The sequence below is a fragment of the Camelus ferus genome, chromosome 17 (genome assembly GCF_009834535.1).
Source record: "Camelus ferus isolate YT-003-E chromosome 17, BCGSAC_Cfer_1.0, whole genome shotgun sequence".
In the NCBI taxonomy this organism is placed as follows: domain Eukaryota; kingdom Metazoa; phylum Chordata; class Mammalia; order Artiodactyla; family Camelidae; genus Camelus; species Camelus ferus.
Window position 1 is genome coordinate 7,385,306 of NC_045712.1, and position 24,343 is coordinate 7,409,648.

The 24,343-nt window shown below is 42.3% G+C and overlaps 1 protein-coding gene across 3 annotated transcripts in view; it reads left to right on the forward strand.

Moving 5' to 3' along the window:
* SHQ1 (SHQ1, H/ACA ribonucleoprotein assembly factor) overlaps nucleotides 1-24,343 on the forward strand; it is a 183,449-nt gene that overhangs the window by 64,680 nt on the left and 94,426 nt on the right. Inside the window, exon 11 of one of the 3 annotated variants that reach the window (XM_006175220.3) lies at nucleotides 23,144-24,010. The exons of the other annotated variants lie outside the window; for them this stretch is intronic. Within the exon in view, the coding sequence (XP_006175282.2) occupies nucleotides 23,144-23,696 (553 nt within the window). The 3' untranslated portion in view covers nucleotides 23,697-24,010. Of the gene's footprint in view, nucleotides 1-23,143; nucleotides 24,011-24,343 lie in introns of those variants that run through there. 3 annotated transcript variants of the gene reach the window in all.

Sequence of the window (24,343 nt, forward strand, 5' to 3'; positions counted from 1 at the left end):
CTCTTTCTGGGTGATTGGCGCTTCAGTTCATAACTCTGGGTAATGGCTAGTTTCCTTTTGTTGTCTCTCTTTTTTTAGTTGTTTAAAGGAACTATTGGGCTCAGTTCTCTATTGAAGGTTACTTCTAGTGTTTGCCTTTTTTTTGTATGTTTATAGAGTTTGATTATTTTCTTATTTTCTTATGAAATATACTACAATAATATAGAATATATATGTATAGTTTAAAGAATAATTTTTAAAAAGTGAACATGCATGTATTTACCACTTGTCTTAAAAAAATAAAGAATATTACTAGTTTGCTAGAGGCTCCATAATGGGACCAGTCGCAGCCGTATTTCCCTCCTCCCTCTGGTATAACCCTGAATTTTGTGTTAATCATTATATTGCCTTTCCTCATGGTTTTGCCATCTTGCGTATTTATCCCAAGTTTAGTTTTCGTTTTACTTGCTTCTGAACTGTATGTAAATGGAATCATACTGTATGTATTCTTCTTTCAGGTAATGTTTTTCTTTTGCTTCTACTTTTTTTTTTTTTTTTTAGTTTTATCTTGGTGATGCACAGCAGTGTAGTTTGTTTTTTAATTTATTTTCCTGCTGTCTGAATCTGCTACAGTTTACCTATTGTGACATAGATTGTATTGATGAATGGTTCCCGTTTTGGATTATTAGGAAAATACTGCTCTGAACATCTTTCATCTTGGTTCACACTTTGTGGTGCACTTGCGCAACTTTTTGAGTAAGCCCTGTACCCAGCAGTGGAATTGCCAGGATTTAGGGGATGGTCTTAAGCCAGTTGGACTCTACTGGGTAATGCCAAACTGTTTCCCGAAGTGGCTGTATTGATTTGTTTCAGCTTACTCTCCCACCAGCCAACTGTGAAAATTGCCCTGGCTCACCCTTCCTACCGGCACTTGGATTATTCACATTTTAAAATTTGACATTCTCCAGGGGTGTGAAAGAGTTTCTTTTATAATTTTCATTTCCATTTTTCTTGCATAACTAATGAAGCTGAGTATCCTTCCCTGCACTTCTGAGCCAGTCACGTCTCTTCTGTGAAGTGTCTGTTTGTTGTGTTGCCTACTTTTTATTAGGGCTTTTTCCTTTTGATTTTTAGGTTTCTCTGCTATTCTGGATACCAGTTCTTTATTAGTTAAATATGTTGCAAACATTTCCCTCCAGTTTGTAGTTTATCTCTCAATCCCCTTGTAGTGTCTATATAAACAGAAGTTTTTAATTTTACTGTTGTAGAATTTATCAATAGGTTCCTTTATGGGTATGCTTTTTGTTTCTTGCTTTAGAAAGGTTTTTGATTTGAATGTCATAAAGATATTCTCGTGTAGTATCTTCTAAAGTTTTTATTCTTTTGCGTTTAGCATCTAAGTCTTTAGTCCACCTGGAACTGATTTGGGGGCATTTTATGAGATAGAGGATCCAGTTTCATTTTTTTCCCATATGGATAACCTTATCCCAGCTTCATTTATTAAATAGTCCATCCTCTCCCCACGCCTCCTGCAGGGCTCACGCTGTCATACATCACGTTTACATACATACAGGAATCTGTTTCTGGGTCGTCTCTTCAGTTCCACCGATTTGCTGGTCTATCATGTGCCGATACTATACTTTCTTAATGACTGCAGCCTTGTGTCTTAGTTAGCATCAGCTTGTCAAGTTCCATGCATAACAGTCTGATTGAAATTGCCTTGAATCTGTTGATCAGTTTGGGGAGACTAAAACATTTAGCCTCTTTCCAGTAACATGATGTGACTTTCTAAGTTTTCTTTAATGTCTTTTAATAAAATTGTATGATATTCTCCATAAAAACTTTATACATCTTTTGCTAGACCTTTTACTTTATTCTTTTTGTGTTGCTATTATAAATGGTATTTTCTAAAAAAAAAATTTTTTTAAGGTATATAGAAATGTAGTTCACATTTTTATATTGATATTTGTATCCAGCTACCTTGCTAAACTCTGTTATTACATACAGATTCTCCCCAGTCTTCTGCATAGGCAATAATGGCAATGCAAATAACAGTTTGGTTTCTTTTTTTCCAATCTTTTTCTTTTTAACATTTTTTAATTGAGTTATAGTCATTTTACAATGTTGTGTCAAATTCCAGTATAGAGCACAATTTTTCAGTTATACATGAACATGCATATATTCATTGTCACATTTTTTTTTGCTGTGAGCTACCACAAGATCTTGTATATATTTCCCTGTGCTATACAGTATAATCTTGTTTATCTGTTCTACATACGCCTGTCAATATCTACAAATTTTGAACTCCCAGTCTATCCCTTCCCACTCTCCTCCTGCTTGGCAACCACAAGTTGGTATTCTATGTCTGAGCCTGTATTTATGTTCTTTTTTTTTTTTTTTTTTTAGATTCCACATATAAGCGATCTCATATGATATTTTTCTTTCTTTTCTGGCTTACTTCATGACATTCTCCAGGGACATCCATGTTGCTGCAAATGGCGTTATGTTGTTGTTTTTTATGGCTGAGTAGTAGTAGTCCATTGTATAAATATACCACATCTTCTTTATCCAGTCATCTGTTGATGGACATTTAGTCTGTTTCCATGTCTTGGCTATTGTAAATAGTGCTGCTGTGAACATTGGGGTGCAGGTGTCTTTTTGAAGTAGGGTTCCTTCTGGATATATGCCCAGGAGCGGGATTACTGGGTCGTCTGGTAAGTCTATTCCTAGTCTTTTGAGGAATCTCCATACTGTTTTCCACAGTGGCTGCACCAAACTGCATTCCCACCAGCAGTGTAGGAGGGTTCCCTTTTCTCCACAGCCTCTCCAGCATTTGTCATTTGTGGACTTCTGAATGATGGCCATTCTGGCTGGTGTGAGGTGATACCTCATTGTAGTTTTGATTTGCATTTCTCTGATAATTAGTGATATTGAGCATTTTTTCATGTGCCTATTGATCATTTGTATTTCTTCCTTGAAGAATTGCTTGTTTAGGTCTTTTGCCCATTTTTGGATTGGATTGTTCGTTTTTTTCTTATTAAGTCATATGAGCTGCTTATATATTCTGGAGATCAAGCCTTTGTCGGTTTCAACATTTGCAAATATTTTCTCCCATTCTGTAGGTTGTCGTTTTGTTTTACTTATGATTTCCTTTGCTGTGCAGAAGCTCGTAAGTTTAATTAGGTCCCATTTGTTTATTCTTGTTTTTATTTCTATTGCTTGGGTAGGCTTCCCTAGGGGAACATTTTTGAGATGTATGTCAGACAATGTTTTGCCTATATTTTCTTCTAGGAGGTTTATTGTATCTTGTCTTATGTTTAAGGCTTTGATCCATTTTGAGTTTATTTTTGTGTATGGTGTAAGGGAGTGTTCTAGCTTCATTGATTTACATGCTGCTGTCCAGTTTTCCCAACCCAACTCTTTGCTGAAGAGACTGTCTTTATTCCATTGTATGTTCTTGCCTCCTTTGTCGAAGATTAGTTGACCCTCTTCTTTTCCAATCTTTATATCTTTTCTTTCTTGTTTCTTCTTCTTCTTCTTCTTCATATTGTACTGATTAGACCCTCCAATAGAATGCTGAACAGATATGGTACTTCCTTATCTTGCACTTTATTTTTTACAAAAAGCTTTCAACAGTTCACCATTAAATATGTCTGTTGCCGGCTTTTGTAGATAGCCTGTGTCAAGTTAAGAAAGGTTCCCGTTATTCTTAGTTTGCCAAGAGTTTTGATCCCATGTGGTCATCAAATTTTATTGCATATTTTCCCTCATCTTTTGAAATGATCTTAAGGGTTTTCTCCTTTAATCTATTAATATAACAAATGTCATTTATAAAATTTTTAACTTAAATTAGGCCTTGCATTCCTGGGATAAATCTATTTTGATTGTGATGTATTATTTAAATAATGATGCTGAACTTGGTTTTGCTAACTGTGTTTGTGTGTGTTGGAGGGTACATGCAAGAGAGAGAAACAGAGACCAAGAGAGACAGAGGAAGGGGAAGGGTAGGGAGAAAGGAGGGAAAGGAAGAAGGTTGGCTTATGATTTTCCATTCTTGTACCATCTTTTTCTACATTTGTTATCAAGGTTATGCCTTGATATGTATTGGTGATCTTGTCAATTTCTTCCTGTCCACCTGTAGTCAATTTTTAATTTATAATTTGAGTTTATAATATGAGTTTATAATAACTAACATTATGTCTCCCAGTTATCTCTCCTTGGCAAATTGCAATGCTTATTATGTAATGGTCTTCTTTTATCACTGATACTGCTTTTTGCCTTATAGTCTATTTGGTCTGATACTAATGTGGAGATCCCAGCTTTCTTTTGGTTAGTATTTGGCATATTTTCTTTCTTTCTTGGAGGGGTTAATATTATGAACCTTATTTCAGTAAACTTGGTGACTGGTTTCAGATTCAAAGACAACTACAAAATCTTACTTTTTTTTTTTTTTTTTTGTATGTGAAAAATACTGGATATACAATCTAAAGGTGTGATGGATCAGCAGTTTGGGAGCCAGTTGTGGCTTCAGATGTTTGGGGATTTGGAGTCCTGCTATTTGGGTGGGTTGACGTGTCTGGGTTCCCTGGTTCAAGTGTGTCTGTCTCTGACTCCCCACTTCACCCTGTGTCAGTCCAAAAGTTCCTTTTAATTCTTCCTATATAACTTCTTTCACTTAAATTCCTCTTTTTTGGTCTCACTAGCTTTCCTTTAATTTAGGTGTGTATTTTCTCGTTTCCTGCCAGAGTTTCCTCCCTGTTTCCCTTGCCCCCGCAGTCACTCCCCATCTTGTTTTTTTCCAACAACAAGGCCAGTCCAATCACCCTGAAATGCCATTTTAATCTTGGCTGCCCTGCTCAGCAGTTCTCCATAATTTCCCCCTCGCCAAGGATGAAAGCCTAAATAACTACCTGAACTGGGTACAGGACCCTCTGTGTCCTCATGCTCATCCTTTATACTTTTTCCCTCTCTCCTGCCAAACAGATTCACTCACCATGTCCTAAATTTGCCGTAAGCTTCAGTTCTTCCTTGCCTTTGTACATTCCATTTCCTCTACCAGAAATGTAACGTTTTGCCTGAAGTTTCCTCCAATGACCCCAACAAAGTCACCTCTCCATTGTGAGACTCGAAGGCATCGCTTGTTCTAGTGACGATTGTTATAATTCAGGTTGAAATTGATCTTACCTGTAAGGTCAAATGTACAGGTCAACCTGTAAAGATTCAGCTTTATAATCATAAACACCGTGTCCTATATTTCACCCACAAAGAAGCCACAGGAGACTGTCATAAGCCTTCTTAAAACCCAAGCGCAGTCTTCGCACAGGGCTCCCAGGCACAGGCCAGTTCAAAGGATGGTGTCAGGCCACCTGCTGGGGGTCACCACTTCAGCTTTTAACGCTCACAGTACATGCATTTTGAGTTTACCGTCTATGGTGTCATCACTCTCCTTCACATTTTGAAAGTTAAGTAAGATACATTTGCCTCTTCTCTGTGGATGTTGGAGACTAGAAACATTGTTCTGATACCCTCTCCAGTTATTTTTCCTGTGATCAGCAGATGGCTGAATTAGAAGATTGAAGAGTGAATCCCTGCCTCGTTGCCAGTGATACAATCGTAAGAAGGATATTGATTGAGAGAAGGGGGACCTTGGGGTGGTCCTCAGGGCTTAGTGGAGTAGGACTTGAACTGGGAGCTAGAGATGGGTGGGATCATGACCAGGCACAGAGAGAAAGAGGGAGGCATACTAGGCAGGGACACAACTTGAGGCAAACCTGCAGAGTTAGAGCAGTTGTGCTGGCCATGCGAGCAGTGATAAGCTGGTTGCACCGATGTGTTGGAGGTATACAGAATATGTTAGAGGGCTGAGGGGATGAAGCTAAGTCTGCAGAATGTAAGAGTTGCAAACTGGTGGCCCTTGGGTCACATTCGGTTCTCAGTGAGTTTTTTAAAACTTTGAACTGGCTGTCAGCACTGAAAAATTGGAAGATTGTATGTAAAAGTCTGGATTTACAGCTGCTCTTGAACTGACGGAAGTTCTGGCTGTTGCTGAGCCCATGCGCCCACATGGTGATGACTGGCTTGAGCTAAGGCCAGCTGTCTCCATTCTGTGGGGCAAGTGCACTCCTTTTGGTCACAGATCCCCCACCCCTTCCACTTGACTCCATCTGCATGGCTTGTGCAGGAAGCAGAGTTTATGACCTTGGCCTAATGGATTGAGGCTCTGATCCTGGATCTGGGGACCCTGTCCTTTCTTCCCGCCAAACTGTGAGGTCCATGTGGGCAGGAGCCACGCTGTGCTTGTGCACTGCTCTGCTGCTCAGGCCAGGAAATGCCTGGCGATCTCGGGCACTCAGTCATTGTGCACCTGGATGGCAGCAGTGACCACATTGTAGTGGACTCCGTTTCGGAAGCTACAGGCAGCCTCCAGTATGCTTAGGAGAACATAGATGAGGCACATACCAGTTGACCTGGCGGCTCATTTTAAACCAGGTTTTTAAGAAGACCAGCTGGGGATGACCATTCGGCAGCAAACAGACCACTTATGAAGTAGAAAACGGTCTTTGTGTGTGTCAAGGGGAAAACAGCTGGTTGTGTGTTGCTCTGTTTCCAGCTCCGCCCCCAGACGGGTAGGTCAGCTCTTGTTTCCTTCGGACACGCACTACACAATAGGAGTAGAACATGTATAAAGAAGACTTAGGACACTTACTTATTTGCCTCACTCAGCAGGACAACAGCAGGACAGCGATCACAGCCGGAGCTCCCAGGTCCACGTGGTTTTGCAAAACCCTGTAAAACCGTAGTTGCTTTTAACTCAGGATTTGATCTTTTCTGCTGGCTGCTGATGGCAGCTCTCCCCCATGGTTTAGCCCAGGCTCCTGTTTTGTTTATTTCTTTACTTCCCTTTCTTCCACACTTGGTATTCGTCCCCCAGACTGTCTGATGCACCTTGTCCCTGGGAGCCCTGAGAAAGAAGAAAGTCCAACCTCCTCTCCCCGTAGGCTCGGCCCTGGAAAATCAAAGCCGACCAGAGGCAGCTCTTCTCCGCCTGCAGCAGGGCCAGTGATTTGTGTAATGTCTTCCCCTCCAGCTTATCTCTGCCGGTTTCTTGTGTTTTCGAGCAGGGGAATGAAGCGCTGTGTCGCTGCGGCTGCCTTTTGAAGCAGGTAGGAGCTGCAGCTGTGATCAAAGCTGAGCCCCTTGCTCCCGCCCACAGCTGTCCCTGCCTTTTTGTCAAGTGCTCCTTGTGGGGCTGGATTCGTCTCTCTGGAGTGAGATGGCTCCCAGAGAAAACCCACCTGGATGACCGAGGAGGAATGAAAGGAGAAAGGCATTTACATGTCTCCCCTCACACGGGCAGTGTTTTGATAACACTGTTTGAATCAAACCGTAATTAGTCTTTTGCGTCCAGTTCTTGTAGGAACTCAAAATGCCTTTCAGCCAACAGATTTGGTTCTAACGGCCGTCTAACTGGAGGTTTCGGTTGTACTGTGTTTTTCTATATTTAGTCAAATGATATATTGGAACCACTTTTTCATTCTTATTTTTAATAATCAGTCATTTTCTTAGATGGTCATTTGGGTCTGATTGGACATTCTGGCAACTCTTCGGTTCTAATTATAGCAGAGTTTTGGCCTATCTTGATGATAAAGTGAACATAGGATTGTAAAGAGATGTCCACAAACAGGTTGAGTCCTAGTTTTTGAAAGTCATGGTCACTGTCTTAAAACAGAAAATAAATTGTACCCATCCTGATAAAACTATCCTAATAGACTTAATTGCGTAAGTATTTGTCAAGGATCGGATCCCTCAACACTGGAAAGACTCTTCAGTGATTGTCCTGGCCAGTGCAGACTTCCAAGCATCTTGTTTCAAGGAGTTAATAAGCTCTCTGATTACTCAGATGAGGTCACTGCTTCTGTGGGAGCCAGCACAGAGCAGGTCTGTATGTTAGAAGCCCTGGCTGTCCCCCAGATTGACCCTCTGGCCTCTGAGCGCTGGTGAAGTGTGGAGTCGTATCTACCTGCTTAGCTCGTGTGGCTGAGGAAAGGCTCAGACTCGTGCATATGAGAGCAGTTTGAAAACCCTCCAGCTTGGTGGCTGTGTGGAATGTCAGTGCGCCAGGCTGTGGTTGCTCTGTGGTCTTAGCTTTGTCTAGGCCTCATCTTTGTCACAGAAAATTAGGACTTTTGGTTTGATCTGTGTGGTCCGATTTTATATTCATAGCCACATGAGGCTATTTTAATGGAAATTAATTAAAGGAAAATAAAACTCGAGATTCAGTTCCTCAGTCATGCTGACGACACTTCATGTGTTCAGTTACCACATGTGGCTGGTGGCTGCCGTGTTGGAGAGCGCAGATGAGGGCATCCCCATCATTATGTAAAGCTCTGCTGGGCAACCCTGGGCTCAGTTATGTATCAGGTTTCTTCCAACCTGAGGTTGTATAGGCTTCAAGAGGGTAGCTCTCAATCCTTAAAGGAGAATGAAGTGTGCCACCAGGTCAGGGCAGACTTCTAGAACCTGGCTTCTGAAGAGGTCCCTACAGAAGTTGAAGATTTTGTACAAGAAAACAGCTGACCCCAGCTTTGTAGAATCAGCACTAAGAGATAGGATGTTTCTGAGGATGAGCCTCAGGATCAAGCTTGCCTAGAAGAAAAGCCAAGGAGAGAACTTCTGAGACAAAGGACCGTTAGAGAAGGGCTCTTTGTACCTTTGACCTGGAGCCACAGTTGAGGAGTGGATGCAGGCTGAAGGTTCCAGGTTATGCTCTGGGTGAGAGGGGGCTGGGGCAGAGTCAGGCCGCCCTTTATAGAATGTGTGAAGGGATAGCAAGTGCTTAGCCCTCAAGAGCTGACCCAGGAGTTGGGGAGAGCCGCACACTGCTCCCATCCCTCCCACATGTTTGGTCAGATTGAGCAGTGATGTTGAGAGCCGTAAAGTGTACGGTGGCATTGATCATCACTCCGGCGCAGTCAGAGCTGTCTGAAGCTGGGCTTCTCAGGCTTCATTGTGCATACAGATCCCCTGGGGATATTGTTACAATGCAAATTTTAGTTCGAGGGTCTGGGGTAGGGCCTGGGATTTTGCAGTTTTAACGAGTTCTGGGCTGGTCCTGCTGCTGCTGGTCTAGGGACTACATTTTAAGTAGCAAAGCTTTATTAAGGAGAGAAACTAAACATGAGTCATTGATATCGATTGCCTTTATTAAAGCTGTTGTGAAATTCCCCTTGGATAGGCTAGGAACTGTAGCTTGAGGATGTCCTGATCGACCAGTGCTTTCACTTTAGTTGAACTAGTTTTTGAGAGCACATAAGCAAGCAGTGAGAAAATCAGCCTTTTCCAGTTTTGATTTTCTGTAGATGAACGCTTGTCAGCACTGTTGTCCAGTCTGGCTTTCAAATCCAAAGTTTCCTAAGGCAGTCACTGAATACGCCAAGCCTGAGCGGACTTTTGTGCCTATTCCTTACATGCGAGAGGCGGCTGTGCCCGATAGGGTGTGTGTGTGTGCCGAGCCACTGATCAAGCTGGTCTAGACAGCACTTGGATCAGGCTTAGGAGAAGTCTGTTCTTGCGGTGCGGAGAAGCTGCCCGCGCCTGACCCGCTCTGCAGGCCTTTACAAACATTACTGTCCTGGAAGACTTAACGGGGGGGGGGGGGGGTAAAGGAGGGTCTGAAACCATGGACATTTTTAGAATTTGTGTTCTGAGAGTCAGGGTCTTATAAACAGACGATCTTAGTGCATCTCTCCTTCCTGCCGCATTCCAAGATAGAATGTTTAGTCCTCGTGGAATGTACTCAGCCTGTCCTGTGGCCCAGGGATGAAGCCCTGGACCTAATGGTGCTTTTGGCCTTGTACTGTGATTTGAAGATCCCCATGTTGCTGAAACCTTCTTCCCGCTTTTCTCCCCTGGAGGCGTCCTCATAGTCCTTGAGAGCGTTTCAGTTTAGATACTCTTTTCATAATAGGGTACCTTCTCTGCCGTCTTCCCCTTGTCCTCACCATTCTGAACCTGAAGTGGTTGCCCCTCCTCTGTGGTCTCGTGGCTAGTATTATTCACATTGTGGTGTTCTGTAAATTTGCTGCAAACACTAGATTAGCAAACTTTTCAGCCATCCGAATACAGAGTTAGGTTCTTACGAGCCTCTGGTCACAACAGTTTCATCAACACATCAGTGCATAACCTTGTTTTATTAGTGTTTCTGTTTAAAGACTCCTTATTTAACATACATTGTTGATTCACGAACAGTGAACTCGTGGCCAACAGCCCAGTAACTCATGCCTCAACAAAGCTTATCCAACACATGGATTTTCTCCATAAGACACATTCTGGCCGTCATGCACTTAAGAGCAACAGGCAGCAATTCAGCACTAAGCTGGGAGGCCATTTTATTCAGGGAAGTTATCAACAAAAGCCCCCGAGTGTATAAAACATGGCACTAAACTGACCATGAAAAAGGATGCTTTTTTATAGTATGAAAACTGAAGCAAGAAGGCAGAGTCTGTCCTGTTACACCTCAGCGGGGAACGTGCACGTTGGGGGCCTGAAGATTTTCACTGCTGTGTGTGAGTCCCTGAATGACCACATTGCACTGAGGATTGATTTTAATGTAACAGGAGAATTTTGGCAGGAGAATATAGCTCAGTGGTAGAGTGTGTGCTTAGCATGCACAGGGTCCTGGGTTCAATCCCAGGACCTCCGTTTAAATAAATAAACCGAATTAACCTCCTGGGGTGAAAAAACCCAAATCCAAAAACAGATGGAAAAAAAATTTTTTCATGAGTAGGCAGATTTACCAATATGGAATTTATGAATAATAAGGCTTGTCTGTACCTTATAGATAGACTAAACACTGGTGTGTGGACCAGCAGAGAAGAAAAAATGTGTTTCTTCCCTCAAAGATTTTGATATTTGACATTTTAAGAAGAGCACTGAGGTAGTCAACGTGGGCAGAATTGGGACTTTGGTGGACTTCTTGCCCTCATCTTAAGGTACAGAATGGTTTTCAGATAGAATCATATGTGGGAGGAGACTGTCTCCTCCATGCCCGAGGTCCCAGAGTGAAGCCAGACGTGCCCAGGGCCCCAGAGGCTGATGCTTCCCCTTCACCTGGTAGGATGACCCTTCCTTGCCAACTACAGATTAAGATGGTCTGATCTTCAGAGCAAAGACTGAGTTTTGTATTCATCCTTACGGCCATGAAACCTGGCACATTGTAGGTGGTCAATAAGTATTTGTCAAAAGACTGACTGTGGGCTTGGACGCTTGAGCTGAAAAGCTGCAGACCAGTCTGCTGGCCTCTGGTCCTCGTCCCCCACCCTTTGACCACAATTCCAAAACTCAGAAAGTTCTGAAAGCAAAAGTATTTTCAGGGCCGTTGAGAGCAAAACCTGACTGACCTAAATTCATCCGGTGACATGAGGCCACTTACAGCCTGTATTTATCCCACTTGAAGTGACTAACCGTACATTTTGCTGTAGAAATATTAATGTATTTGATTACAGGTTGCTGCTGGGGCTGCAAGACAAACAAACAAATTGGAATTTGGAAACTCATCTAGGTCCAAGAGTTTCAGATGAGGCATTGTTCCCCTGTAGTAGATTTAGGGATTTTCTGACCAAATTTTATTTGAAGAAACTGACTGTTTAGAAGCAAATTAGCCAGAGGCATAAATGATTATGGTCTCTGGCTGATGGGAGGCAAGTGGTATAATCTGATGGTATAACTCCTGAGGGAACAGTGTGTAAAGCCCCAGGGTGGGTTTGAAGAGTGATGAGAATAGTTCTTTTTGTAAATAGGAAGTTTAAATCCTAAAAGCAAAGGAGTTGATTAATCTTAAGACTATCATAAATATTTTTACAAGTGAGTATTATATGTATGTGCATGTATCAGCTGGGTGGAGTTTATTAGAGAACGAGATCCCTTGAATTGCAGAACTTATTTGAAAAGGCTGATCATAATGTCCAAATCAACTCTCATTTCCCAGAGAAATGTGTTGGTAAAACATACTCTCATGTTAAAAAAAAAAAAAAGTATCAAGATCAAAGGAAAAGAACCTCAAGTGACTGAGGTCTGCCAAAAAGAAATTTCCCATCGAGTTCTCTTTCACTAATAGTAGTAGTAGTAGTAGTAATAATAGTAGTAATAGTAATAATAATAATAATAATAATAATAATAATAATAATAATAATAATAATAATAATAATAATAATTGAAGATGAGAAGCAGAACGAAGCACCTGAGAACTTAAGCTAGTTGTCTTGTTTCTGCCCGTTGAGGGAAGGATTTTTTTTTTGGTCACTGTGTAAATTTTAATTGGAATTGCAAATCTAGCCTGGGATCTTATAAACCTTTTATGCTCATTTTTAAAAAAACCTATCTGTTTTGAGAAAGTAAGCTTCATTCTGTGGTACACAAATTAGGTAAAATTACTCACTTTGAGGAAAAGATTCACGCAAGTGATATAAAGATTCCTGGTGGCTAGTTTTCAGGGTTTTGATGGAGAGAAAAACGTATTGGAGGCTTGGAAATAGGACTAAAAGGAAAAGTAATAGAAGTTCTTATTTTATTCTTACTTCAGAAAACACTAAGGTTGGTCTGTAGATAAAATGTCCTGGGGCAGGTGGGAGGGCAGAAGTACCTTTAAAAATGAAATCTGAAATGACTGACGGTGTTTTAACCAAACCAACAACTGGAATCCCCTCCATAGCAGTGAACTATGCACTTCTGAAAAGAACAACTTTCTGTGTAGAGTGTGCACGTTGAAGACATGACTAATGGATCTCTCTCTGGGCCTATTTGAGATTCTCTTTGTGGTTGGTAGAATGTGCCACGCGTTTTAAAAGCAGTTTGCGATGAGGAGTGTTATGCTGGCAGTCCTGACGCTTGCCCAGCGGAAACCAGAGCCATCCCTGAGATCCTGGGCAGCCTTAGGATGCGTTCCTCGGCCCTCTGGCACCATCCCCTTTGCTGAGCTAATAATCAGGAGCCGAGACTTCTTTTCCAGAACTCGTGTTTGTCCGTTTGCTTGCTTGTTTATTTAAGCTAATTGTTGTTGAAGTACACACAGATGACAAGTATACAAATAATGAATTTTGATAAAGCAAAACACCTGTGTAACTATCACCCAAATCAAGAACTGGGCCATAGAGGCCCCCAGAAGCCCCTCGCACCCTCACGTCTGCCAGCATCGCTGTCTTTGCCTGCTTTAGAACTTTGTATAACTGAAATGATGCGGCGCTTACTCTTCTGCATGTGGCAGTCATTTATTCCATGTGATTTTGGTGATGAGTCTAAGTCAGCATCAATTTTTAAACGTCTTTTTTGGGCACCTTTAACAAGATCTCCTGGCAGATTGGTCTGAGGGCATTAAATCTGAAAAAGGACCCCAGCTAGTAATTATAGCTCTGTAAGGAGTACGAGGCTGGAAAGTGCGGAGGCTGGATGTTGAGTCAATCACAGGCCGGCATATTTTCAGAGCACTTGCCTCTCTGCCTTTGCTGACTAGTCCTGCTGCATGGCTGCCAGCCAGACTCCCTGCTGGGACATAGCCCTCCCTGGTCCGACAAGGAACAAACCCAGTGACTTACATCTAGGGAGCATCTCAGTGCTGAATGCTGCTCCTGGGTCTGTCTTCCCCACAGAAGGAGATGAGTTGAGTAGCTGCCCTGCTTATGTCAGTGAGCTGTACCAAGTGGCGTAACGTGGAGTCATTCTGCATGAGAATGAAAATAGGAAGGTCCTGCAGGCCTGTCCCTGGAAGTGGACACTTAGCATTGTGACCGGCCCCTGTGAGGAGCTGTCTGTTCCATGCGTGTGTCCGATCATGTTGTCCCTATCTTATCCCTAGGGAAGCAGAGGTGCCTAGCTTTCTTGAGAGAGCGTATTAATGATGGTTCAGAGTGACTGGGGAGAAGCAGAGCTTTTGTGATAATGTCAGACATTTAATAATTCCAGAAAACCCACACCAGGGAGCAGGCAGTACATAGCTGTCATCTGTTCTGTAGAACAAGATTGTCATTAAGAAACCACAGAATGGTTCTGTTTTAACTGATTCGTGCCATTGCAGTACGCATTGGAGAAGACATTTCATCGTGCATCATGCCAGCAAGTGGGTAAATATACTGAATTTTCACAGTTCCCAACTTCCATCATAATCTGGAGCGGCGCAGGCTGCATGTGGTGAACATTCCCGCGCTCGAGCATTTTCCTGTCTCAGTATTGTGAAAACAACGCAGCGCACAAACTTCATATTTTGTAACCAGGGAAATTTTTAGCATTTTGAGCAAGCTTACAAAGAAGTAAACACATTAAATCACTTGCCCCAGTCTTTCTTCCTCAGAGTGTGCCAGGAAGTTCGGGAGCAGTCATTTTCATGCTGCTTTCAAGATGGGAAAGTGGAGACAAAAAGGACATGTTTGAAAATTTAGCCATAACTTCCACCTGTATAGACCTCAGAACTCAGAACTATCCTAGAATGCCAGGTTCATAGTAGTGAGTCTCAGTGTAAGAAAGTGGAGAACAAGGGGCAGAGCGTCCGTGGCACCACTGGTGGGTTTCAGGGGGATGGAGGTAATGGCCCATCAGCCTTCAGGATGGCAGGTGGGACGTGGCCAGCCCTGACAGGTGACTTTTGTGCTGTGCCGGGTGAAGCCCGTTTTCTGTGTGTCCCAGGGCATGAAACAGCTTGGAAAGCATTGCTTTAGACAGTTCTTGGAAGACTCTGAGGATGGCATTTCAGCCGAGTACCGAATGAGTAGGATCCACTGGGAAGACTTGGGGGAAGACTGTTCCAGAAAGAGGGAGCACGTGCAAAGGCCTTGAGGCAAGAATGCATCATTGTGTCCTCGGGGTGGAGAGAGTGTGGTGAGTGGAGCCAGAGCACAGTGACCTGGCCACAGATGGCGGGTGGCCCCGCTGAGAGGCCGATGGGCCCCGGGGCCAGGTCTTTGGGGGCCTCGTCCTCATCAGGGATGCTTGGATTCTACTCTGAGGGTACAATGGAGCCACTGCAGGTTTTAAACAGAGGAACATCATGATCATGATGTAGAAGTGTGAAAGCATAGTGTTTTGGACTGAGAGAGAAACTAGAGACAGACTGGTCCGCTCTCTGCATTTTATTGTATGAAGGAAGCTTTTCTGTGCCTTGCTGCTGTTGATATTTTTGGTGGTGTCATTTTTTTTTTTTATTTGTAAAATGAGGAACTTGTATGAAATGGCTTCTAATTGCTTTTTGGCCCTAAAGATCTTGATCTCTGTCTATGCCTCTTTATTAGCCTCCTAGGGCTGTACTAACTAATGAGCACAAACTAGATGCCTTAAAACAACAGAAGTTTCTTCTCTCCGAGTTTTGGAGGCCAGGAGCCCAGAATCAAGGTGTTAGCAGGGTTGGTTCTTTCTGGAGGCTTGAGGGAGAATCTGTCCCATGCCTCTCCCCCTAGCTTCTGGTGGTTGCTGGCAACCCTTGGCTTGTTGACATAGCACTGCAGTCCCTGCCACCAGTATCACATGGTCTTCTCTGTGTCCTTGTGTCTTCACTTGTGTTCTTGTAGGGAGACCAGTCCCCCTTAAGTCTTTGGATTTAGGGCCCACCCTAACCCAGTATGATCTCATCTTGACTTGATCACACCAGTCAAGACCCCATTTCCCCAGCTGAGGTCATACTGACAGGTTTTGGGGGTTAGGGCTTGAACACGTCTTTGTAGGGGACACATTTCAACCTGTAACACCTTCCTTCTGCTGTCGCCTTTATAGCAATGCCTCCTCCATTGTGTTGACTGACCTCTGCTTAGTTTAATGGAATCCAAACAGCCATTTCATCTGAGCAGCTGATAGGTCAAAATACTGTCCCTCTATTGTTAAACAGCATGGTCTGCCCTTTTCACATAGATGAAAGGTAGAAATATTGTCAGAATTGTTCAAATCCAACATATCTCAAATGTCGTGCCTTCATGGAATAATTTTAGAGAAGCACATGGATTGAAGAGATCTGTTTGTCTCAGCCTTGGACCTGTAGTCCACATTTTCTCACACCCTTTTCTACCCCTTTTCTTCTGTTGTTGTTGTTGTGGGTTTTGGTTAACCAGTGATTTGATTTCACTCATAAATTACATATTTATTTCCTGCCTTGTACCAGAAAAATTTTAAAGCATCTCTCTATGTATATAAAACAAGATGACAGAGTTAAAGGTGGGGGTGAAAGGGAAAAAAGGTAGGAACAAAATGAAAAGGGAGGTGAGAAGGAGCTACAGGTGGGTCACAGATGGGACTCTCATAACTGCCAGGGTGGGAAGGGAGACTTTTTGAGTCACACAGTTCCGGTAGTTTCATGGGGCCAATTTTGAAATTGGCTTCGAACACTAGCTTTGGGGATTACAGTGGAGCACATTCCAGCAAAAGCAGTTCTGCTGGGGGCGGGGAGGTGGGGCTTCGAGGGAAGTGTGGCAAATTTCTGAGACTCAGATTTCCATCTCTGCTCATATGATCTGGTCTGACATAAATGCAAAACAAGTTCAAGGACAGGATGGAGTGCATTTCTGTCAAACAGTCCTTTATGAGTATGGTGCCCTTCTTAATCTGTTTCTCACTCTCACCATTCCACCTCTCAGATGGAGGCCAGTGGTGAAGCCAATGATAGTGTCTCTGGTTTGGATAAACCTTTATTCACTGACTTGGGGCATAATCTTCAGTATGTAGAATTGCCATAGCGGTTTTTTTTTTTTATATATGAACTCTTACTTTGCTCTAAAAGTGTGTGTGTGTAGTTTAGCCACATATGTGTCATGCAGGGGGAGTCCTTATTTCTGAACATTCATAATTCGAGTTTCTGCACTTAGAAAGTTACAGAGAGAATTGATGATAGTCAGAACACAAAAATACTTACTAATGATCAAATTCATGACTTTGGTCCGCATCCTAGCATATCGTCTTCCTTCCTAGCATCTTCCCCACGCACCCTGCCGATATTCCTGTTCTTTGACCTCTTGATGATCGTTGATATTGTGCAGTGCAGATAAATTGCAGACTGAGCAAAAGGTCAAGGATTTCACAAAGGCAGTGGAAGTAATAGAGGCGCTGTGCTTGAACCGCACACACAGCCGCTGACAGTGAGGCTTGGATCTGCGGGATTACTAACAGTCGAAGAAGAAAACTCTATGATCAAAGTGACAGGAGTGGAAAGTCTTTATTTTGACTATCAAAGAAAGCATTGATTTGAGTATCACATGATTGAGGGGCCCATTAGCTGATGATGCCTTGATGATGTTTTGTAAAAATTACTTTATGATTCTGCTCTAAAAGACCACTCTGAAGTGAGGACTGTCGTATAGCACTGTAACATAATTTTGTTAGAACAGTTACAAACACAATTAATGTTTGGTTCATTCTTTGTTTCTTTTGAGTGCACAGTCGCTCTTATGACCTACATATTAACATTGTTAAATATTTTCTAAACGTACTTGTGTATTTTGTAATTTTGTCTCAAAGTGAAATCTTAACCTTTTCTAAATCACTGTTTACTATTAAATTTTGGCTTCCATTTTATGTTTATCTACTTTAAGTGATCTTTTTTGGTCTCGGTTATTCTCCGTTAATGAGCATCGCCACTATCTGTCACAGCTGTAGGAGGCGGACTATCTTGGAGAGCATCCTTTTGAAATTCATGTCCTTCCCAAAACCTTAGAATGTGACCTTATTTGGAAATAGGGTTGCTGCAGGTGCAATTGATTGTTAAGATGAGGTCAGGCTGGAGTAGGATGGCCCTATAATCCAGCATGACTGGTATCCTTATAAGGAGGGAAGAGACCAGGCGAAGACAACCACGTGAGGAAGCAGACACACAGAGAGAAGGCCATGTGGTGACAGAAGCAGAGCTCAGAGTGATGTGTCTATAGGCCTTCAAGGAGTGCCAAGGATTGCCAGTAACACCAGGAGCTAAGAGAAGGCATGAAACAGATTGTCCCCTCCGGAGGCCCCAGAAGGAACAACCCCTGTCAACACCTTGATTTTGGACTTCTAGCCTCTAGAACTGGGAGAGGATAAATCTCTGTTGTTTTAAGCCACCCGGTAGGTGGTAGGTAGTTTGTTATGGTGGCCACGGGAAGCTAATACAGGGAGTTTTCGGAAAATGATTCTACTGATCCATGGACTAGGTGTTATTTTTCAAAACCTAGGCCCAAAGAATGGTATTAAGTCAAGATGAAAACAGGACAAAAAAGTTATTTCATTGGCCCAAACTCAGTATAGCCTAAATAACTTTTATCTTACAGTATTGTCTGTATTAAATGAGTAGTTTCTTGTTCAAAGAGATCAGTTGTTTCTGCTAATAATGATTGAACTGGGAATGTTTTTCACTGGTAGAGAATAAGGGCCGACAGTTCTGTGTTCCTTTGTATGTCAGTTGGTATTTGTCCTCCGTGGCATTTTTCAGAGAAGAGTTTGACTAGCAAGTTCTATCTAAAGTTAATGCAGTACCTTGTAGATCAGGCTGCATAAATGTGTTTGGGGCAGGAGAGTTTGACGTTTGGAACTGGTTCTTTTCAAAAGAGAGGAATTATGATTATATGTCATTATCGTCAGTGCCCTCTAAAAAGCAAATTGTTTACTCCCCCAAAGAACCTGAGATTCTGTGTGTGTGTGTATCCTTTGAAATTAAAAGGCCAAGTCAGTGTGTTCCATTATCCAGTATGAAGTGTGTCAGGAGTGGCCTCACTGGAGTCTTGTCCTGCATGATCAGTTGCTGGCTCCAGTGTCAGAATGTCACGCCTGGCAGGTTAGCAGGTTTTGGCAGAGGAAATGAAACCTAGTCAGTTACTACGAGATTTATAGTAGACCTGCTATTGCAGGAAGTGGTGAAAAGTTGATTGATAGTTTGAGACAAAACTCTACAGCAAGAAACAGGATGTATGCTTTCTATTTATACCCAGTTTTCTTTTTCCTACATTTCAGGGCTCCTTTTTCACTTTGTTTTGGCTGTTTCATAAGGCTGTGGTTCCCTTTTTTTTTTTTTTTCTTAAACTCAGTCACCAAATATAAAATAACTGAGGAAATTTTATATCAGCTTAGCTATGGTAAAGGTATACACACTCGGCTGTTAACTGTTACTCTTCCATGGGAACTGGATCTACTGTAACTTGTCAAAAAACAGTCTTTACATTAAAAAAAATCCTCCAAAAGAATATTATTTCACATATATAAACAGAATGGATTTTTTTTAAAGTTACATGGCAGAATTACATTTCCAAAAATTTTCTAGGAAAAACCTATGTTGAATATAATTTTATTGAAGTATGACGTTAGTATGATCTATTATGTGTCTTTTAAATGCTGAATCTCTCCGCTTGGTAATAAACACATCTTAGCAGGTAGGAGCTCTTCACTTAGATACAAAATACATACCACAGGTGCAACTAGTAACTCAGGCTATGTGTTCATTGAGTATATCCACATGTCCCTGGTTTTTGTAAGCGTTCTGCTTAACTAATAATGTCATTTGACAAGGCTCTTTGACATGAACTAGACTGGTCTGTTTCGAGTGTGACAGTGAAAAACCACTAACTGCATTAAACGAGGTGCTTTCTGAAATGGAAAGGCCATTACAGAGTTAGATTCTAGAATTTACAAGGAGTGGCAGACTTAGAACCAACTCTAATTGTGCCAGTGTTGGAAAGAACAAAAAGGCTACTCTTTCCCGGCTTCATTTTTTTCTCCAAAGGAATAATTTCCTTTTCTGCGAGCAGTGATTGCTAAGTTATCTGTGTAAAATAATTGAATAAAAACAAATGCAGTGTCCATTCCTCAGACTCTTGGGTCCTATTCTACATTAATGACTTTTTGAAAAATGTAATCCCTTTTTATCCTAGCATTCTTTCAGAGTTCAGAATGCTGCTTCTGTAAAGTTTCTGTCAGAACTTGAATATCAGTTTAGGAAACTAGCCAATTTGAGGTGGTAAAAGTGGGATAATAAGAAATAAGGATGAATTGGGGTGTAAGGGGGAAAAATCAACATATAATCCACTTTTTAAACATTATATAAATGGGTCACTTTAAACATGTGCCAAAAGTGAGGGAAAAAAAACCTTTTCCCTGAAGGATAAAAATTCACCTCAGCTGGTAACAGACAGGAGTTTCTCTTTGGGTCACGTGGCTCATCCTCACCCCTTTCCTGCCTGTTAGAGTTGACACTTTTTTTTAGTCCCAGCCTATGTGAGGTATGTTTTCTGAAAAGAGCCAAGATTTCAGATGAGGGGCTTTGAAATTCCAAACTTAACACTATTATAAATGGCGGTTAAATGGGATACTTTTAGACAATAACAAAGATCCAGATAATTTTAACTTGAGTAGATATATCTCCTGTATTCATTAACATGCACAAAAATAATTCAGTTTTTCCCTCCGATTCTACAATTGTAGTTAAAGCTTAGACGTATACTTCATTTAAGATCGCTGAGCTAAGGAGACCAGTCACAATTTCTTTGGAGAATTCTGGGCCTTGTGCAGGTTTGAACTTGCTCCTTCAGAAGGTGTTGAGTGAAGTTCAAATTGGGAAGGAGTCAAGAATGTGGTCTTAAGAAGGAAACCTTTTCAGAGCCTGGGTATTCCTGGGGGGCCCTGTGGCAGTAGATACAGAGCCCTGGAGCTCAGAGGTGTGGGCTTTCTGTCCCGACTGCCCCATCCACTGGGTGAACTTGAAGTTCAGCAGGTCTCCTAACCTCTCCAAGCTTCTTTCTTGTCATCTGTCACGTGGGGATGAAAATGAAGCTGATTCATGGGGTTGTTGTCTGCAGGAGCCAGTGCAGTGATGTTTGTGGAGTATCATCCTTCGCAAATTGTTGGAAGTATTTATTGTGGCTGTTAAAAAATGTAAGATGTGGGTCACTGAACTGTCAAAGCTTTTATTTTGAAATATTATTTTCACATTATAATTTAATAAGAGGCATTGTCTTCTCTCCCAAGTTCCTTGCTCTTTATCTCTTAAAGCTATGTGTCACCCAGAGAGGAGGACCTTTTTCATTGAAAAAGACGGCAGTGAACTAGTTCTTAGATGCTGGCAGGACCTTGGGGCAAAGAGGTTTTAAACTGGTCCATGAGCTCTGACCAGATCCTTGACCACTGGTAGCCACAGCTTCAGAATATATGGTGGCATCATCTATAGCTGTTTTGGACATGGATGCAGGTTATATTGCAGCCATCTTAAGAACTGTGCTCTTAAAGATGTCTTAAACTGACCAGAGTTCACCCAGAGTTAACAGCCCTTTGGTGAATCATTAACCAACTCCAGCAGATCTCACCTGAGTTTTCCTCTTTACCCTGGACCATCTTTCCTTTTCTAAGCTCTGGCAATTCCAGCACCGAAACATAGGGCTTTCCTTGCTTAAGAGAAAGTTGCCCATCCATGATGGCCATTGTCTTTGTCCAACCCACCCTCGGACACTGACTGCACTGGGGCTTCTGGGGCCTGATTACTCTTGTGGAGAGACCTGGGGGTGGGGTAGGGGTGAGGGAAGCATCCCTGTACAAAGTCACTATTACGCTAAACATTTTGAGACAGAAGGGTCTCAGGTACATCCAGGCATTTAGATGAAAATCACCATCCAGCACTTCAGCTCTGTTGAAATGAAGCCTCACTTCCTCAATATTATGGGATGGATTATGCTTTGATGGATGAATTTATCCTGTGAACTCGGCTCATCTAGTTTGTCTCAAGCCACTCATTTATTTTTGGAGTTAGGGAAACACAGAAGCCAGGTCAACACGTGTGCCATTCTCACTCTGCCACTTTTTTCCAGTTGCCGCACCAGATCTTCCTCTATAGAACAGCAAAGACAGCGTTTTTGGAGAACTGCCGTAAGCTTTATGTTGCTTCAAAAACCAAACGAAAATACATCCAAGTTAATGAAAAAGTTTATTCAGTTTAATGTCATGTTACAAATTCAGGGAAAAATATCCTCTCAAGTACCATGAGGTGGTTTTCTGCCCAAAATAAAAAGCACTCCATGCTGCTCCCTAACGTTGCTCTTCTTTCTTAAACAATATGCGGTGAAAAGTCTCCCTCTCACCACCGTCCTCCACCTTTCCAGTTCCTGTTGTGCTCCCGCCACATAAATGAGTGTTTTCTGTAGCTCTCCAGAGTTCACGGGTAAGTGTCCAAGCAAATACAAGTGTGCTTTTATTTCTTCACTCTTTTGTTTGTTTAACATAGAATGCAGCATGTACACCTGGCAGGCCTTTTGTTGTTGTTGTCTATCTGGGTGCGCCCATGGAGAGCTCCGTCGGCTACATCGCTGTAGACTTTTCCTTCGTGTGGACACCACCAGCCTAACCAGTACCATGGTGATGGTCATTTGGTTGTTTCTTACTTTGGAGTATTAAAAACAACGCCACAGCAAATAATCTGGAACCTGTGTCATGTAGCATATGTGTTTAATTTCCAGATGTGGTGTTGCTGGGTCAAGGGTGTGGACGTTTTCAGTTTTGAAAGTTATTGCTGGATTTTCCAGCATCGGGCTTGTTTACTCTCACCAGCAGTGTATGAAAGTGCCTTTCCTCCACAGCCTTGCTAGCAGGGTTACCAAATGTTCAGATTTTTGCCAATCTGATAAATGAGAAATATATCTTGGGATGACTTTAATTTGTGTTTCTCTTATTTTGTTCAACATCTCTTGACATATTTAAGAGTTATTTGTATTTCTTTTTGTGAGAATTGGCTGCCTGTGTCTTCTGCGCATTTTTCCGATGGATTGTTATCTCCATTTTTAACAACTCTCTTAGGAGAATTAGGCCTTGCTTTGTGATATGAATTGCAATTTTTTTTTTCAATTTTGCATTACCTTTTGACTTTTCTTATGTGTTTCTTTTTCCCTACAGAATTGTTGCTTTTTATTAGGCGAATTTATCAATCTTTACCTTTCCTTTGTGGTTTCTGGATTTTGAGCCATAGTCAGGAAGGCCTTCCTTATTCTAGGGTCATAAAGGAAATCTCCTGCGTCTCCCTGTAATACTTGGTTCATTTTTGACATTTATGTCCTTGGTCTGTTTGGGGATTTATCCTGGTGTACCATGTGAGGTGTGGATCCAGCTTTATTTGGTTATTTCTTTAAACTTTGTACCCTGTTGCCTCAGGCCAATTAAAATGGTCCTGACATTTCTTCTTGAAATGGTTTTCAAGGTCCAAAAAGTTGGCAGCTCTTGCAGAAGCCCTAAAGGAAGCATCCCTGACCAAGGCCCAGCTGGGATTAGAGCTAGAGGAACTGGAAGCAGCAGCACTTCTGGTCCAGGAGGAAGAAACTGCATCAAAAGCAGCGGCCCATTCCATTTCCAGGCAGCAGACACCTGCCTCCAGTTCTGAGACCAGCGATTCAGAGGAATCAGACAGCACCGCATCATCTGAGACTGAAGACTCAGACTCTGAGCAGGAGGAGCCCAGAGGCAGTGAACCCGAGGCAGGAAATGCCTTGCTTGGTCCCTTTGCTGAGAAGAGCGGTGCTGCCCTGCTCTGGGATGCTGGTGTTGGGGGTACAGCCTTGGCCCTCCCGGGCTCTGATGTTGGCCAGGGGAAGCCGCTTGCCCCTTCCTGGGCTCCTGGAGCATCTGGGCCTCTGATCCAGGAGCTCGGAGAGCAACTGGAGACGACAGTCCACGTTTCCGAGCCCAAGGGCTCCGCTGCTGGAAAGCAGGGTGGTGTGCGGGGGAGAGACGGCCGGCAGACGCCAGAGGATTGACTTTGAGTGGTCTCATCCGTTGTTCCGAATTAGGACAGATTTGGTTTTGTTTACTGGGTCAGAATTCTTCCTTTTCACCTGTACTTTTCCTTAGTGGATACAGCATTGGTTGTCATGTATAATTTTGATAACTGTTGGTTTTCTTGTTGCACTTTTAAAAACAAAGTTCTGAAGTGTTTTTTTATTCAAGTGTAATTAATATTTGAAAGTGAAAATAATATTTCTGCCAGAATCTCTAGAATGTAAAGCCCATTAATATTTTTAATAGCTTTATGGAGATAAGTTAGATATACAATAAACTGCATCTGTCTAAAGTGTACAGCGTGGTGTGTGTTGACTGGTGCGTACACCAAGTGAAACCTGCCGTCAGAATGCCCTGCCTGCCCATCATCTGCCATCTCCAAGTGTCCTCCTGCCTCTTCGCTACCCCCTCCCACCCCCAGCCCCCACCTGTCACCCCCCATTCCCCAAGGCAAGCATCACCCATCTGCTCTCTGTCACTGTACATTAGTTTGCATTTCCTACAATTTAATGTAAATTGAATCATATAAAATGTACTCTTCTTTATCAGATTTATTTCATTCGGTATAATTATTTTGAGATTCATCAATGTGGCATATATCAGGGTTTTTTGTTCTTTTTTTGTT